General features: G+C 56.7%; 1 protein-coding gene across 1 annotated transcript in view; it reads left to right on the top strand.

The window, feature by feature from the left end:
- Window positions 1–15,155, top strand: part of BMP7 (bone morphogenetic protein 7) — a gene marked incomplete at its 5' end in the record, with an annotated part of 74,355 nt that overhangs the window by 25,529 nt on the left and 33,671 nt on the right. The window contains one exon of the mRNA XM_006095415.2: window positions 6,259–6,451. Coding sequence (XP_006095477.1) covers window positions 6,259–6,451 — 193 coding nt within the window. The remainder of the gene's footprint in view (window positions 1–6,258; window positions 6,452–15,155) is intronic.

Below are 15,155 nucleotides of genomic sequence, written 5' to 3'. Positions count from 1 at the left end.
ATGTCTCACTTGGCTCTGTAGCCTGTTACCCCCAGATTCTTGCCATGGAGACAGTGAGAGGCACATACTAAAGCTGAGCACTCAGCCCTCTGACCCAGCAATCCCGCTTCTTGGAGTTTACGCAGTAGAAATGTGTTCGCCAAAAGGCACGTGCACGGATGCCCATCAGAGCACAACCTGTAGTGTCCCAAACTCGAAACTACCCAAACGTCCATCACAAAATGAATGGAGGCCTTTTTGCACAATGGGGTCCTACTCAGCAGTGGAAATGCATGAGCTACCACCACAAGCAGCCACATGGGGTGGTGGGGGCGCAGGTGAGCGGAGGCAGCAGATGCAGAAGGGGAAGTGCCAAGCAGGCCAAGTGAGCCTGGGTGCTGGGTGTTAGGGTGGCTGTCACCCCTGGGGAGGAGGGGCTGCTAGTGATGAAATGCTGTGTCCTGTTCTGGGTGTGTTTACGTCCAGAAAGTTCACCGAACTTCATGACCACTTCTGATTTGTGTGCTTCACTGGATGTATATTATGAATATAATCGCTTACTTATAGACCAGACGGGAACTATGCCAAGAATAATGTATTCGGTCCACTAGACTTATGGAGCCTTACTGACTGCCAGGCTGTGCTGGGCACTGGGGGTTCAGGAGGGAGATAGTCATTGTCCCTGTTCCTGGGGGTTTAGGGGCCATCTGTACTTGGAAATTATGCCAATCTAAATACAGCAGCTTTCCTGGCAAATGGTCACCTGGGGATAACCACTGCCCATCCACTTCCTGGCGTGAGAATCACTGGGCTTGTGATTGCTTTGCTCAGAGCTGCCTTGGTTGCAAGGGCAGCAACCCAACTCCAGCTTAAGGAGACTTGTTTGAAGGATGTCCACATACTCACAGGTCGGAAGAACTGGGGAGCAGGCTGGACTTGCATGTGGCACAGAGGCCATCCCTGAGTGTCAGGGTCCTGAGAGCCGACACCCGGCGCGGGGCTTCCTGTCCCACCGGCCCCTCTGCTTTATTGACATCCTGCGACGCAGAATCCCCCTCCACGGCCAGCTTTAGGGTTCTTGTTTCAGGCTTTTATGAAAGGACTCTAGGATCTGCTTTGGGGACAGTCATGAGGTTGGTTGCTGTCAGGATGGTGTTTTCTGGAATCTACTTTCTTTGGACTTACCGTTTGGTCTCAGGGATTTGAGCCCTTTTGATCTTTTCAAGATGAAAGTCTCGGTGAAAGCCTGTGAGCTCCCGTAGCCGGCGGGGGGCTGGAATGTAAAGGGCAGCAGGGGAAAGCTGGGTTTCCAGGCTCCGGGTTTCCTTAGAAAGCCCAGTGATACACATAAAGTTCCTTTATGGGCACAGGAGACAGCAATGCCAGACACTGATTGTAAAGTGCAGGTCTTGGGTAATCACCTGAGGTTTAAAAAGCTGGTGTAAAGATGTGTTTTCTGCCTAAAAGTGCATACAAGCTCCCATCTAGACCATAGTGGTGCCAATTAAATTGTCGATCCCAGAAAGAACTGCTGTGGAGTCATGCTATGGCGGGGTTCCCACGTAAAGCTGAAACCTCGGGAAGACGTGACTTGGTATTTGGGTTGGACGTTGACTTATTCGCTGCTCTTTTTTAAAAAAATGACCATTCTTTCTTTGATAAATCACAGCATTATTTCAGAACATATGATGTGGGTTTCAGAAAGAACAGAATGGCAACGTGGCTCATGCCTCTCATCTTAAAATAATCAAAGAAGGAAATTCACTCAGAAAGCCAAACCGAAGAGCCTGCAAGTTTTGCAAGAAGTTTACTTGGATACTTGATTCCTTTGCCATTTTTAAAAAAGAAGCTTTATAACCATATTATCTTTTTAAAAAAATATATTTTATTGATTTTTTACAGAGAGGAAGGGAGAGGGATAGAGAGTTAGAAACATCGATCAGCTGCCCTCTGCACACCCCCCACTGGGGATGTGCCCGCAACCAATGTACATGCCCCCGACCGAAATCAAACCTGGGACCCTTCAGTCCGCAGGCCGACGCTCTATCCACTGAGCCAAACCGGTTAGGGCATAACCTTATTATCTTAACTGTCTGATATCTTCAGTGTCTTAACAGTTAAGATACATTTAATCTTATATGTTAAAAAAGTTACATATACACCCGCTACAGTGAAGTTTATATTTATGATTAATTATGTATCAATGTTTCTTTCTTCACTGGGTGTGTGGCTTTAGTAATTGTACCTGTGTCGATGTCATGCTTATTAAACGTGTCTGTATTGTTTGCTCTATTGCACTTTTCCCCCAGATAAAGTTATCTTGGCTGAACTATGTAAATACCCCCCCCCCCCGCCCCACATACACACACACACACTGCTTCTTCTGCACTGATGGCCGTTCTCTCAGTTCATTGTTTAGAGGTTCTGTGACAATGGCCAGCACAAATTGCTGGGCACTTTCTGTTATAAGTGCCGGCCCCTATGGCCTCCCAACAGCGGTGCGAGAAAGGGCCATTATTATTACCCGGGAGGAAGGGGGCACACACACAGGGGAATGCGCTGGCTTAGCCACACAGCTGGTAAGTGGCACAGCTGAGAGGGGAACTCAGGCCACCTGGCTGCAGAGAATGCCAAGGTCAAGAGTGTGGATTTTGGAGTTCAGCCACTCACCTAACTTGTGACCTTGGGCAAATTACTTGACTCCCTGAGCCTCAGTTTTCTCATCTGTAAAATGGGGATCCATCCCGCCTCACGGGGTCTATCAGACTGGCACAGGCTCCTCTGTGTGAGACCATCACAGAGCAAGCACTCGTAAACATGCTTTCTCTTTTTCACTTCTGGGTTCTTCATCCATCTTTATTGTAAACTGACCAGGGCTCCCAAACCCCCATTCTCTGCTCGGTTGGTCACTGCCTGCTGATAGGAGCTGTTGGGGGTGTGGTCTATCCCGGCACTGGGAGCAGGGAAGCTGAGGGGTGTGGGAGTCTGACTGTGTTCCGGGCATCGTGCTGGGAGTCTGACTGTGTTCCGGGCATCGTGCTGGGCTCCTCTGCTGAATGTCGCAGCACTGTGGGCCTTTCTGGCCTTTGGAGGGTGGGCTCTGCTGGGGGAGGCGGCTGGAAACAGAGGCTTGGGGCGGGGACTGGCCTGTGGAATGCTGTCCTGATATCCCTCAGGACCACGCTAACTCCGTAATCGGGAATGTCTGAGGGAGTGTTTCCAGGGGTGGCCAGAGTGGTGGGGTGGGGTGGGGCACCTGAGCGGACACAGTGCAGGGAGCCACAGGAAGGCAAGTTCAGGAAGCAGGAAGGGCCCAGTGTCGAATGCTGCTCATGGAGGTCCGGCAAGAGGATGACCGTGGGCGTCCTTCCCATTTAGCTAAGGGATGGTCTTTGACTTCGCATTGGGCGCCTGGGGCACTGTGAGGTGCGTTCCCTGGGAGCTCCCTCACAGGGGCCCAGGGTGGGGGCTGTGTGGATGCACCTGACTGCTTAGTGAGGGCACAGGATTCACTCCAGGGGGTGTGGCCTCACCCCCCCCTTCCCAGCCCCTGCAGAAAAAAGCACTGAGGAGGCCCCCAGTGTCCCTAGCCTCTGCCCATGACTTCCTAGCCAGGCTGCTGCTCCTCGGGCACCCTTAGGCACTCCCAGGTACGGCCCTCTGGGAGAACAGCGTGGCAGTGACCAAGCTGAACACACACAGTCCACTTCCTGTGTGCCCACCCAGACTCGCCCAAATGCAGGTGCCCGAGGGCTCCTAGCAGCACTGCTCTCCGAGCCCGGATTGCAGATCCCCAGGCGCATGTGAACGGTAGAAGGGACATGGCCTTGGGACAGTCAGGCTGTGGGCTGGTCACAGCAGTGAGGGTGTGTGAGCGTCCAAAGAGATGAGGATGCATCACAGTAACCCTGGGGAGGGGAGGAGCCAGGCGCAGGAGAAGGTACCGTGTTACCCCTGTGGCTGGAGAGGGGCCTAGGAGGGGCGCTGGTCACGGCTGTTTCTTGATCTGGGAGAAGCTTCCCTGGGTGGGTTCACATCTGGCCAGCGTACAGACCGTGCGCTGTGATACGATGAAAAGGTTCTGACACCAGCAGAGCAGCTCCCTTCCCAGCTGTCAGCACCGCACGGGGATGCGCGGCCACAGCCTCCGGTGGGGGTGCACCTGGCTTTGAGTCCCGGCTCTGACTCTGCACAGGCAACTCAACACCTCGTGGGCATCAGGTGCATCCCCTACCCACGTGCAGGGGTGCGTGAGCTTGAGGGGTGGCAGAGGACTGGCCCAGGGCATTTCCACAGCGACAGAGTGGAGGCTGCTTGCCATGCCCCCCCCCATCCCCACGTCCTGGTCCCCTCCTAGCTTCCTGGAAGCTGCCACAAAAGACCCCTCCCTCCCTCTCCGCCTTCATAGATCACAGTCCCCATGGCTATATATATATATATATATATATATATATATATGTATATATATATATGTATTTTTAAGGAAAAGGGAGAGAGAGATGGAAACATCAATGATGAGAGAGAATTATTGATCGGCTGCCTTCTGCACACCCCCTACTGGGGATCGAGCCCACAACCCAGGCATGTGCCCTGACTGGGAATCGAACCGTGACCTCCTGGTTCATAGGTCCATGCTCAACCACTGAGCCACGCTGGCTGGGCCCCGTGGCCATGTTTTGCCATCAGATTCAGCCTTGCCTTTTTCTTGGACCGGGTAGAAGAGAGGTGCTCCTGTGAGTGTGAAGGAGCGGAAGGGGGGCGGGGTGGCTGAGGACAGCTGCCATCAGTTCTGGAGAGCCCTTCCCTCGGCCAGCTCTCCCATGGAGCCCGGGGTTCCAGAGGCTGCGGTCCAGACGCGGGGCCACTCTGTGCCCGGCCGGAATCCCCTGCCTCAAGATGTCACCTGCCCCCTCAGCCCAGGAGGGAGCAGCCCGAGAGGTGGCTCATTCCCCAGGGCCCCTGCCCTCACCCCAGTGTCTTCTCAATGGAGCCCTGGGGCTGCTTGTGCGGGTGCCTCCTTCATCAAGCATCCCATCCTTAGCTGCGGCAGCTGGAGCCCGGCCCGGCAGCTCTCAGGCCCACTGAGCTGCAGCACGCTGGTCCTGCTTCTCCTCTCCTCTGCCACGCTGTTCCCCACCCCTACAGGAGGTGCAGCGGGGACTGTCCCCAGATGACAGATGCTGCAAACCCTCTGGAGCCTGGCCTGCCGGTCGTTCTGCATCTTCCCGAACTTGTTACTCCCAGCTCCATCCCTGCTCCACTTGGGCCCAGAGGATGCAGGGCCCCCAGGAACCGCGGTGCACCCCCAGGACCAGTCCTTGGGCTTAGATCATCTTGGTGTTTATCCCCTGCGAAGGGGGCATGCTCTCCTGGTCTGGTCTCACTGCCCGCGTCAGGGAGAAGCGCTGAAGTCCTTCACTTTATTTTGTCCTGAAGTCATTTTCCAAAGCCCCCGGCCATGCCATCTCTTAGAAGTCTAAGTCTGTGGTTGTAAACCTGGCTGCTGTGAAAAACGTCTGGGTGCTTTACAAAGTACCGGGTTCTGAACCCTCCCCCAGGGACACCCTGCCGTTGGTTCAGAGGGGAGAGAGAGCAGCGGCTGCTGGAGCCAGTGTGCCATCTCCCCGCCCCACTGGGGAAGCTGAGATCTGCGAGATGGAAATTGGCCAGCACTACAGAGGGGTCCCAGAGAGCCAGTTAGGAAACGTTTACCAGCCCAGCCGTGGGCCAGGGCACCCCTGTGTTTTCAAAGCTCCCACAGTGGTTCTCACGTGCAGCCGGCTGAGCACCAGGTGCTGAGGGACCCGGAGAGGCAGAGTGAGGCCGATGTTGACTAATAACAGCTCGCAGTCGTCTGGCCCTACCAGATGTTAAGCTACTTAGTGAATTAGATCACTTACCTCCGACAACAACAAAAGAAAGAGGATTATTCTCCCCATATTTTTAGATGGAGAAACGGAAGGTACTTGGTACTTTGTCCAGGCCGTTCAGCTAGTTAGTAGCTGAGCCTGGATGCACACCCAGACCTGCTCTCCGGGAACCTGAGCCTCAGGGCTGCTAGGACCGCTGTGGTCACTGCCACCTCTCCCCGGCAGGTGGATGCAGAGTCACTGCCCTTGCTCCCCAAGGGGACTTTAGCCCACAGCAGGTGGCGTGAGCTGAGCCGTCACCACCGGGGTCGCTCGCAATGGGCTTAGCCAGATGCTGGCCTCTGGGCCAGGAGCGTGCGGCCAGTTACTAACGAGCTGCTGGTGCCCGTGTGTGTTATTCCCTTCGCAGTGGAACACGACAAGGAGTTTTTCCACCCGCGCTACCACCATCGAGAGTTCCGGTTTGATCTCTCCAAGATCCCGGAAGGGGAGGCCGTGACTGCAGCCGAGTTCCGGATCTACAAGGACTACATCCGGGAGCGCTTCGACAACCAGACGTTTCGGATCAGCGTTTACCAGGTGCTGCAGGAGCACTTGGGCAGGTGGGTGCTGCGCTGACGCTGAGGAGGGACGCAAGCTTCCTCCAACTGCAGAGGAAGTGGTGGCGGCCAGAGGGTGGGGCCAGGTCCGCAGGGTCAGTCCTGGCTGCTTCCACCATGTGCAGGGCCTGGGCTGGGTCTCTTTTTTAAAGAGGGTGTATGTTGTTTTGTTTTAATGTCACTGTTTCTTAAAACTATCACCATCCGAGAATCCTGTTAGGAACAGGGGATGGCCAGTGAGCCTGAGGTTGTGTGACCCTAAGTGGGTATTTAGAGGTGGTCTGGGTCTGGCCTGTGTTTAGGGGCCTGCAAGGTGGGGGACGGAGAAGAGGAAGAAATGTTTTTGAAGGTCTACCCCTCTCCCATTTGTCACTCTGAAACGCAGCACATGATGTCAGGTGACCAACCAAAGTGGCCATTTGTAATCATCTTAGGGGACAGACCCCCAAACCCCAAATAAACAGGCAGAGAACTCTCAGCTTTCCAATGTTCAGGAGGCTAGGGGCCGGACGCAGGTGTTGAAAGACTTTAATTTCTTTTTTTTTTAAATATATATTTTATTGATTTTTTACAGAGAGGAAGGGAGAGGGATAGAGAGTTAGAAACATCGATGAGAGAGAAACATCGATCAGCCGCTTCCTGCACATCTACCGGGGATGTGCCCACAACCAAGGTACATGCCCTTGACCGGAATCGAACCTGGGACCTTTCAGTCCGCAGGCCGACGCTCTATCCACTGAGCCAAACCGGCCAGGGCAAGACTTTAATTTCTTGAGATCCTTTAGTTTCCAGCTCCTCTGGGAGGTAAGAAGGCTGAGAGAACGGGCTGGGACGTCTGGCAAGTCCACTCTGCCGCCCCGAGGCGCCGAGCCAGGGTTGCAGACTACCCGCTGGCTGGGTTTCTGGGTGTCTCAGGTCTCGGACTTTTCCCCGCCTCCCCGCATACTGTTCCTTGGTGATCAGTGGAAGGAAGGTGGGTGGGCAGCTCCTTCAATGGGCTGTCTAGCATCTTCAGTTGGAATGGGGACTGTTATCACATCAGGGACTTAGGGGTTGTTACCACCTCGTTTGCCAAGCATGTCCCTTTTGGAGGTAGTCTTCTGAGAAAACCAAACTGATGCTTCTGATGTCTTGCACTCGTTACCTCATTTCATACGCACACCAGCCCCCTAAGGGAGCCCCCACATAGGGACCCTGATGGGTTTTAATTGCTGTCCATGGAGGCTCTATCAGTTTATATTCCCAGAAGCCACATAGGGAAGGCCTGTTTCCCCCTACACTCACCAACATGGTCTCTTATTAAACTGTTTGATCTTTGTCGGTCTGATGGACCAATGGTATCTCAGTGTGGATTAAATTTGCATTTAGAGCCCCCACTCGAATGCAGTGCCCTAAGGTACAGGGCGTGGGCGTGGTGCAGCGGAGGCGGCAGACAGCCTTGGCAGTCACCCCTGAGTCTCCCTAAAGTACCCAGGTGCCCCTGTTCCCCCCGGTCGGCCGTGCCCTGGCTCCAGGCCCAGGCATGAGAAGCAGCACTGAGTTCCTTCTCGGGGTGGCGTGTGTTTGCTGTTCTCTGACGGATCTCCCAGGGCTCTTGAACAAGAACACGCTTGACTTTTCTCATGAAGACACACTCACTGGGGTGAGGCAGGTGCCGAGAGGCTGTTTGTCAGTAGCACTCCATCAGCCCACTTGTGCAAAGGCTGGCGGCAGCTGCTCATCCTTCTGCCTGTGTCAACCTGCTGGCACTGCGGTCCCATCATGGTGTGAGGTGGCGGCCTCCTCGACCCTGCCTTAGATCCACGGGGTGGGAGGAAGGCCCCGGGGAGAGGAGAGGGCCTGACTCACTGTGGTTGGAAGAGGGATGGGTGGGGCTCCCTGGCAGGCAGCCAGGGCAGGTGTTCCAGGTTGCCCCCCACAAGCAGCGTGGCCACAGGTGATCTCTGGGGATGCCCAGCCTGGCTTTGGGTTCCTGCCTCTGAGGGCTGTGGCTTGCTGGGAGGCCAAGTCCCTTGCCAGCGAATGTTTGCGCACCGGCTGTGTGCCGCGTGCAGGCGGAAGTCAGCGGACCCCAGTCTCTGCTCTCCAGGAGCTCACGGTGGAGCAGAGGAAGTGACGTGACAGGTGCAGAGTATGAAGGAGGGCAGGTGGGGGAGTGAGGCGGTGGGAAGGGAGGAAGGGGCTGCTCTCTGTAGATTTCTAACTTTCCTTTCTGCACCGGAAAGAAGGAATCTAGTCTCTCATTCTCCAGAAGTTAATGCGGAAGCAAAACAATCCTATTATGTCATTCCCCAGGTGGGATGACCAGCTATGAAGAGTGTGGATTTGAACCCCAACACTATATACCCGTGTGGTCTTGGGAGTCTTACCTCTGGGAGCTTGTTTCCTCCTCGATACAATGGGACTCATGATAGCATTTATCTCGCAGAGTTGTGAGGATAAAGGAGGTTAACATGCTTACTTATAACATAGTAAATGCTCAGTAAAGTTTTATTAATATTAGTATCATCACCACCATCACCATCCTCACCCTCACTATCACCACCATCACCATCCTCACCATCACTATCACCATCATCCTCACCATCACCATCATCATCATCACCATCACTATCACCACCATCACCATCACCACCATCACCATCCTCACCATCACCATCCTCACCATCACCATCACCACCATCACCATCCTCCCTCTCCCTCCCCCTCACCATCATCAGAGGGAATGCAGAGCCTTCTTAGGAAGATGCTGAGCTCTAGGTGTGGCTTTTCCTCTGCTGAATCTCTGAGTGTTCAGTCTTCATGGGGATACAAGCCTGAGCTGGTGCGGGGGTGGGCCCTGGTTGACATTTCCTCAATCTGGGGCAGGCACTTTCTTTAGGCTGAAGGCCTGTGGCTGATCTGATTCCCTGAGAGGATCCGACCCTGCCGCCCTGCTGTGTGGCCAGCCTGCTCCTTCCAAGGAGCCGTGGCCTCCCTGCTGCCGGCCGCCCAGCTGTGCGGAGCCGGGACATCTGGCTCTCTGGCCAGCCTCGGCCTGAGCTCCAGGACAGCCCCGGGTGCCGGAGATGAGCCGGCTTGGGTCGGCCTCGGCGTCCCTCCCCTTGTGACAGCCACTTTCCACCGAGGCCTCTTGATCGCGCGGAATCCAGATTAAGTTCCGATCCTGAGCCAAGCTGGAGGCCTTCCACGGGCCTCGGGCCTGCTTGCAGCGTGGCCCCGGCAGCTGGAAAGGCAGGCTGGACCGCCCCTGGCAGGCTGTTGGCCGAGTCGGGCTGAGTGGCAGGTCTGGGTCAGTGGCCTTGGCCGCACTTGCTGGGAGCAGTGGGGGCCAGGGCTTCTGAGTCTTGCCCTCCTTTTCTGGACTCCCAAGCCCAGGGCCCGACCCGCTGGAGCCCTGTTGGCTCAGAGTCCAGTTCCAGCTAAAGGTGAGGGTGTTTGGGGTGGGGGGTTGCACTAGTTCACAACAGGTTTCATTCATGGAAACTAGACTGAGCATTTCCCATCCCCCCGCCCCCCTCAGGCCCTAGGCTTATCCTTGAAGTGCTGCTCTGTGTGAGACCTGGGGGGGGGGGGGGAAGGGGGCGCAGGCCGGTCAGGGCAACACAACCCGTTCAAAGGGCACCAGTCACTGCCCGGGTCTACATGAAGTTGGCAGCGGGATGAAAATGTCCCTTGGTCCGTCTCAGGGACTTTGGCTACCAGGAGGGTGACCTCAGCCCGGTCTCCAGGGCCAAGCCTGAGTACTCGGAGGAAGAGGGAGCTGTCCCTGCAGTGGGCCGGAGAGGGCGGCTTGCCAGCTCCCTTCAGCCGAGGCAGCCTCCAGACAGTGAGGAGGGAGGAGGCAAGCCCTGTGCCCCCCAGCATCCTCCCCAGGGCGCCCCAGCTCTCAGCTCCCCACAAGGAGGAGGTGTCACCGTGTCCCCGGCAGTGCCCCCACCTGTCCAGGCACTCATGCACCTGCCTCGGGTCTCAGCTTTTCCTCTGAGAAGGACTAGGCCCCCCGACCCCGGCCCAGTGGCATCCTTGCCCCTTAGCAGCTCAGCTCAGCTGCACGGCTCCCAGGGACCAGGTGAGGATGCAGGTCCGGGTCAGCTGGCTGGGGTGCACCTGAGCCTCGGCATTTCTGACCTCCCCCGGGGATGTCCTTATGGTGAAGTCCAAGGAGAAGTTGTGTGAGTGCCGGTGAGCATTGCAGTCCCCGCACCCCAGGGTGGCTCCAGGGCGGCAGTCCTCGGGTCCTCCTGGTTTCATCGTGCTGGGAAGGGTGAAGGGCTTGGTAACAAGACTGACTTGTTCTGACTTCAGCCGCCATGAGCCCCTCTGGGCAGGGGGACACGGTCACCCTCCAGAGCACATCCACGCCTGCTCCAGTTTTATCATTTGTCGTGATGGACGCTCACCGTGGTGTGTACCTTGTACGTGATCCTACGGAGACTTGTCTTCCCCACTCGCAGGTGTAGAGACTGCTCGGAGAGGGAAGTAACTCACCTGAGGTCGGGCGGCGAGGAAGTGGCAGAGTTGGACTGGACCTCGGGTCTCAGATTCTGGGCTCACAGTCTTGGCCGAGATAGCGACATGGTGCTTCCTGCTTGTACTGATGTCCTCGCCTGGGGCTCAGGCAGGGCGCGTGTATCCAAGCTGTGGGCTCAGCCTTGGCCACACACGAGACTCTTGTGGGCTTTTATAACCCGGGCTTGCAGAGGCTGGCGAGGGGCTGGGCACCGGTGATTTCCTGTGTGGCCAGGGCTGTGGGCAGGTGGCTCAGAGCCCTCCCCTCTCCTCTGGGAGCCATCCATGCCCGCAGGACGGAAGCAGAGAGACTCCTCCTGATACAGCCCCTCGGTGGCCTCTTGCCCGATCTCTTAAAGGCGACTGAGCCCCAAGTGAGGTCCAGGCCCTGAGCCTGGATGGCACAGGAAAGTAACTGGCTGAGGGTGCAGATCCCTGTGGGCTCTGGCGCTGGAGGCTTCCAGAAGCTTCTGGAGCCTTCTTGCTGCTGCTGAAGGCCTACGTGCCTGATCCCATGTCTCCCGGCTTCTATCTCTCACCACTACACCTCAGCCCCGGGGCGTGAGCTCGGATTTGGAGCCACTTTCTCAGGAGTTTCCGGTTCAGCTCCCCAGTAGCCTGGTCAAGGGCAAGGTGGGAGCAGCCGGCTGCCAGGCCGCACTGGACCGTCTGGAGGTCAGAGGGGAGCACGGCCAGGAGCAGCCTGGTCAGGGAGCCTCCTCGCTCGTCCTCGTCACCTTTCTCCAGGCGCGTTCCAGACCCCAGCTCGCTGCGGCTTGAGCAGGAGGCCAGGGCCATTCACCTCTTTGGGTTCCCCATGGGGTCCTCCCGCCTGTCCAGGGGCAACGCTCTGGGAGAAGCCTGTGTCTGTGGCCCTGCCTGACAGAGATGGAGACGCTGCACCAGTCCAGTCGGTGCTGGTCACGGCAGCCGGCCTGCCCTCGGCATCCTGGAGCCAACTGGCCCCCGGCTCCCTGTCCCGTGGCCCGAGGCCATCTGGTGGGCCTCGGTGGGTGTTTTGACCTTTGTACCTTTCATTTCCTTCCATAATCCATCCCAAACCTGGCTTCTCAGGGAGACTGTGAGCGGTGGGCGGAGTCAGGGGGGACAGACCTCATTTGCTGAGTGTTCTCGATGGGTCAGGCTGGCTCTGGGCAGGTGGTACGCGATGTCGCATTCTCACAGTCACCTGAGAAGTCCGTTTTCTCCCATTTTGTGGATGAGGTCACGGGCGCAGAGCAGTCAGGTAATAGATAAAACTTGGGGAGCTGGGGCCCCACCTTTAGAATTCTGATGTAATGGTCCTGGTGTTACCTTGGCCCTGAGGCACTGAGGATTTTTAAAACTCCCCAGTGTGGGCGTGTTTCCTGCTCAGTCTGTCCCTTTGAGGATCTGCGGGGCTCGGAAGAGTCACCGCCCCCTCTGATGGGGGTGGAGACGCCTGTCCTGCCCCCCTTCTCGGGAGTGGTGGACATGCTGGGGGGGGGCAGCTGTGACTCCCCACAGAGAATGGATGGGGGGCCGCATGTCTTTCAGGGAGAGGGGGGAACTGGATGATCCCGAGGAGCATCTCCGAGTCACTTCCTCTGTGTCTGTTCTGTCCCCATCCCTCCACGTGGACTTGACACTTAACTATGATGGGCAAGGTGGTCCCCTTGCAGATCTGCCTTGTGGAAAGGGCTGCTCCTTTTACCTCTCAATCAATTTGGCTGTCGCCTCCCCAATTCACCATGTAACCTTTGCCCCCTCTTTTTTTGGCAATGCCTCCCTTAACTGGGAGACGCGAGGGCTGCCTCCGGAGCACCGATGATGACTAAGGTGATTGTAGTGAGCGCTTACTATGCTGCAGGCACCCTTAGTCCTTCCCTCATAGCCCCGAGGGAGCACCTTCACCCACCACACAAGGCAGTGGGCACAGCACCACGTTAGGTCCAAGGAAAGGGAGCAGCCGCTACCCCTGTCCCTTCTGCTTCTCTCCCTGGCCTGGGGCACACATTTTCCTTTCCCTTCATGGCAATCCAGGATCCGTAATCGTGGGGAAATGTACTTTCCACCCAAGGAACCTGAGGCAGAGAAGACAGAAGACCTGCCCTGCTGGTCCCAGCGGTGCCAACGCATCTTTTGTCCCTAGAGCCTGGCATATAGAAGGCACTGAGCAAAACACAGGGGCGTGCATGGGTGAAAGGAGCCGGCCTTCTCGGGAATGGGCTTCCTGATTTGACAGACCATCCTCACGGAGGCATGTCCATGCCCAGCACCGTGCAGGGCCTGGGACATGCCCAGCACATACCCATCGGCTGAGCCAGTGCCGGCCCACGAGCACTCGGCCCTGCCTCTCGCCCTCCCTGCACCTCCAGCCTCGGCCGCTCCATCCCAGCAAACTTCCTAGTGTTCTCTCGTCCCCAGCTGAAGCCCGAGAGTGCCTTGTTTGCAGTCTTTCTCCAGCATCTGAGCCCGATTTCCAAAAAGTGAAAACTGCCTGTAATTATATGACTTTTCGATCTCAGGGCACTTTCCCTGTGGTGATTATAATTATGTTATTTAGAGCTGGCGTGCCAGTGGGTGCCCGAGGCTGGGTTGGTGCTGGTCTGAAAGGACATGCTGTGTGTGTGCGCGTGGCCCCGGGCTCCCGGCCCTGGAGTGGACGTGGGAGCAGGCGTCAGTCTCAAGGGCCGGCCGTATAACTTGATCCGGGCCTTTACTCCCCAAAGCACTTCATACTTGGATCTCTGCTCGCCTATAGGAGCCTATTTTTCCAAATGTATTAACATCTGTGTTTCATATCAGGGCCTGTAATTGCTTTAGCCTTTTTGGCAGGAGACAAAGAGAATTAATATTTTTCAATTTGGTCATGAGCGGTCATCTGTAGCTGGGAAGGAAAGTGCCTGCTGGACTATGGACTCAGCACGGATGGGGGTGCAGGCTCGCCAGGAGGTAATGTTTTACAAGAGTCAACCATGGTTGAGGAAGTCCTCGGTTATTTCATGTTCAGGGCAGAAGTAGGCCTCAGGGCAAATGCTCGAGGCTCTTCCAAACACCTGCTTCCTTTGTCTCCCTCCCACCAGCCCTCTAGGGAGCCCCCTCCACAATACCCAGGGCTTTCCATGTTGCCCATCCAAGGATGGCAGGCGGAAAGCTGACACCTGGCCCGCATTCCAGCATGCAAGCCCTCACGGCCCATCTGGGACCCGAGGCAGGCATTGCTAATGGATTGCAGCACTCCTTCCTGCCAAACCTGGACCCAGCCTGAACCCTAATGAGCTCCATGGCGCGAGGCAGCACTGCTAGTTGCGTGACGTTGCTGGTCTCAGGTCGGGTTTCCCTGAAGATGACCCTGGGACGAGGCTTGTGTGTGAAACTGAATGATTAGGAAATGTTTCCCGATCAGGTCAGAGCATGGGGAAGTGTGCCGGGAGAGGCCGGCAGCCAGGCAAGGGGGCCGTGCGGTGCAGAGTCCCCGGGAGTGCTGTAGGCTCCCTCCTTCTGCAGTGGCTGGAGACAGAGTTGCACCCCTCGCTCCAGCCAGGAGTCAAGGAGCTGACGTGTGTCTACCTCCCCATCCACCAGCATTTAAGCAGGGGTCCCGACATTTAGGGGCCGTCCTGTGCCCTGTAGGGTGTTTAGCAGCATCCCTGGCCTCCACCCACTAGATAACAGCCAGTTTTGACAACTCAAGATGTCTCCAGACATTGTCAAAACCGCCCCTGGTTGAGAAGCACTGGGTGGAGGAAGGGGTGTCCATCCCTGGATGCTCACAGGTGAAGGGGGGCTGGCACCCGGGTGCCAGGTGGCAGAATTGAGATGTGCACTTCTGGACGAGCCCCTGTGGAGGCTGCTGGCCCTGACCAGGTTCACCTTCCAGTCTTCTTCCTGTTGGACTGCTCACCGCTCTCCACCTGCTAAACCAGCGCTCCACCCAGCCCTGCACCTGCTCGCGGGCTCCTGCGGGTCCTGTGGTCAGGGCGGTGGGCTTGAGTGGATCCTGGATGTAAGTGCCTGTGGAGGGACAGGACCTTTTCTCTGGCTCTTCCTCGGCGTCTGGTTGGGGCTCTTTAAAGAAGATACTTGGGCCCACAGGAGGCTTCTCTTTCCCCTCAATGTTGTGAGTTGGACGTGGGCTCGACCTTTGTGTCTGAGGCGAGGCCCACAGTTCAGGGGAGTGGGCGGGAGGCCCGGGGAGTGGGCGGGAGGCCGG

Source organism: Myotis lucifugus, unplaced genomic scaffold (assembly GCF_000147115.1).
Source record: "Myotis lucifugus unplaced genomic scaffold, Myoluc2.0 scaffold_155, whole genome shotgun sequence".
NCBI classification, from domain to species: Eukaryota; Metazoa; Chordata; class Mammalia; order Chiroptera; family Vespertilionidae; genus Myotis; species Myotis lucifugus.
The sequence above is the reverse complement of the archived record's forward strand: the minus strand, read 5'-3'. Positions and strand labels throughout refer to the sequence as shown.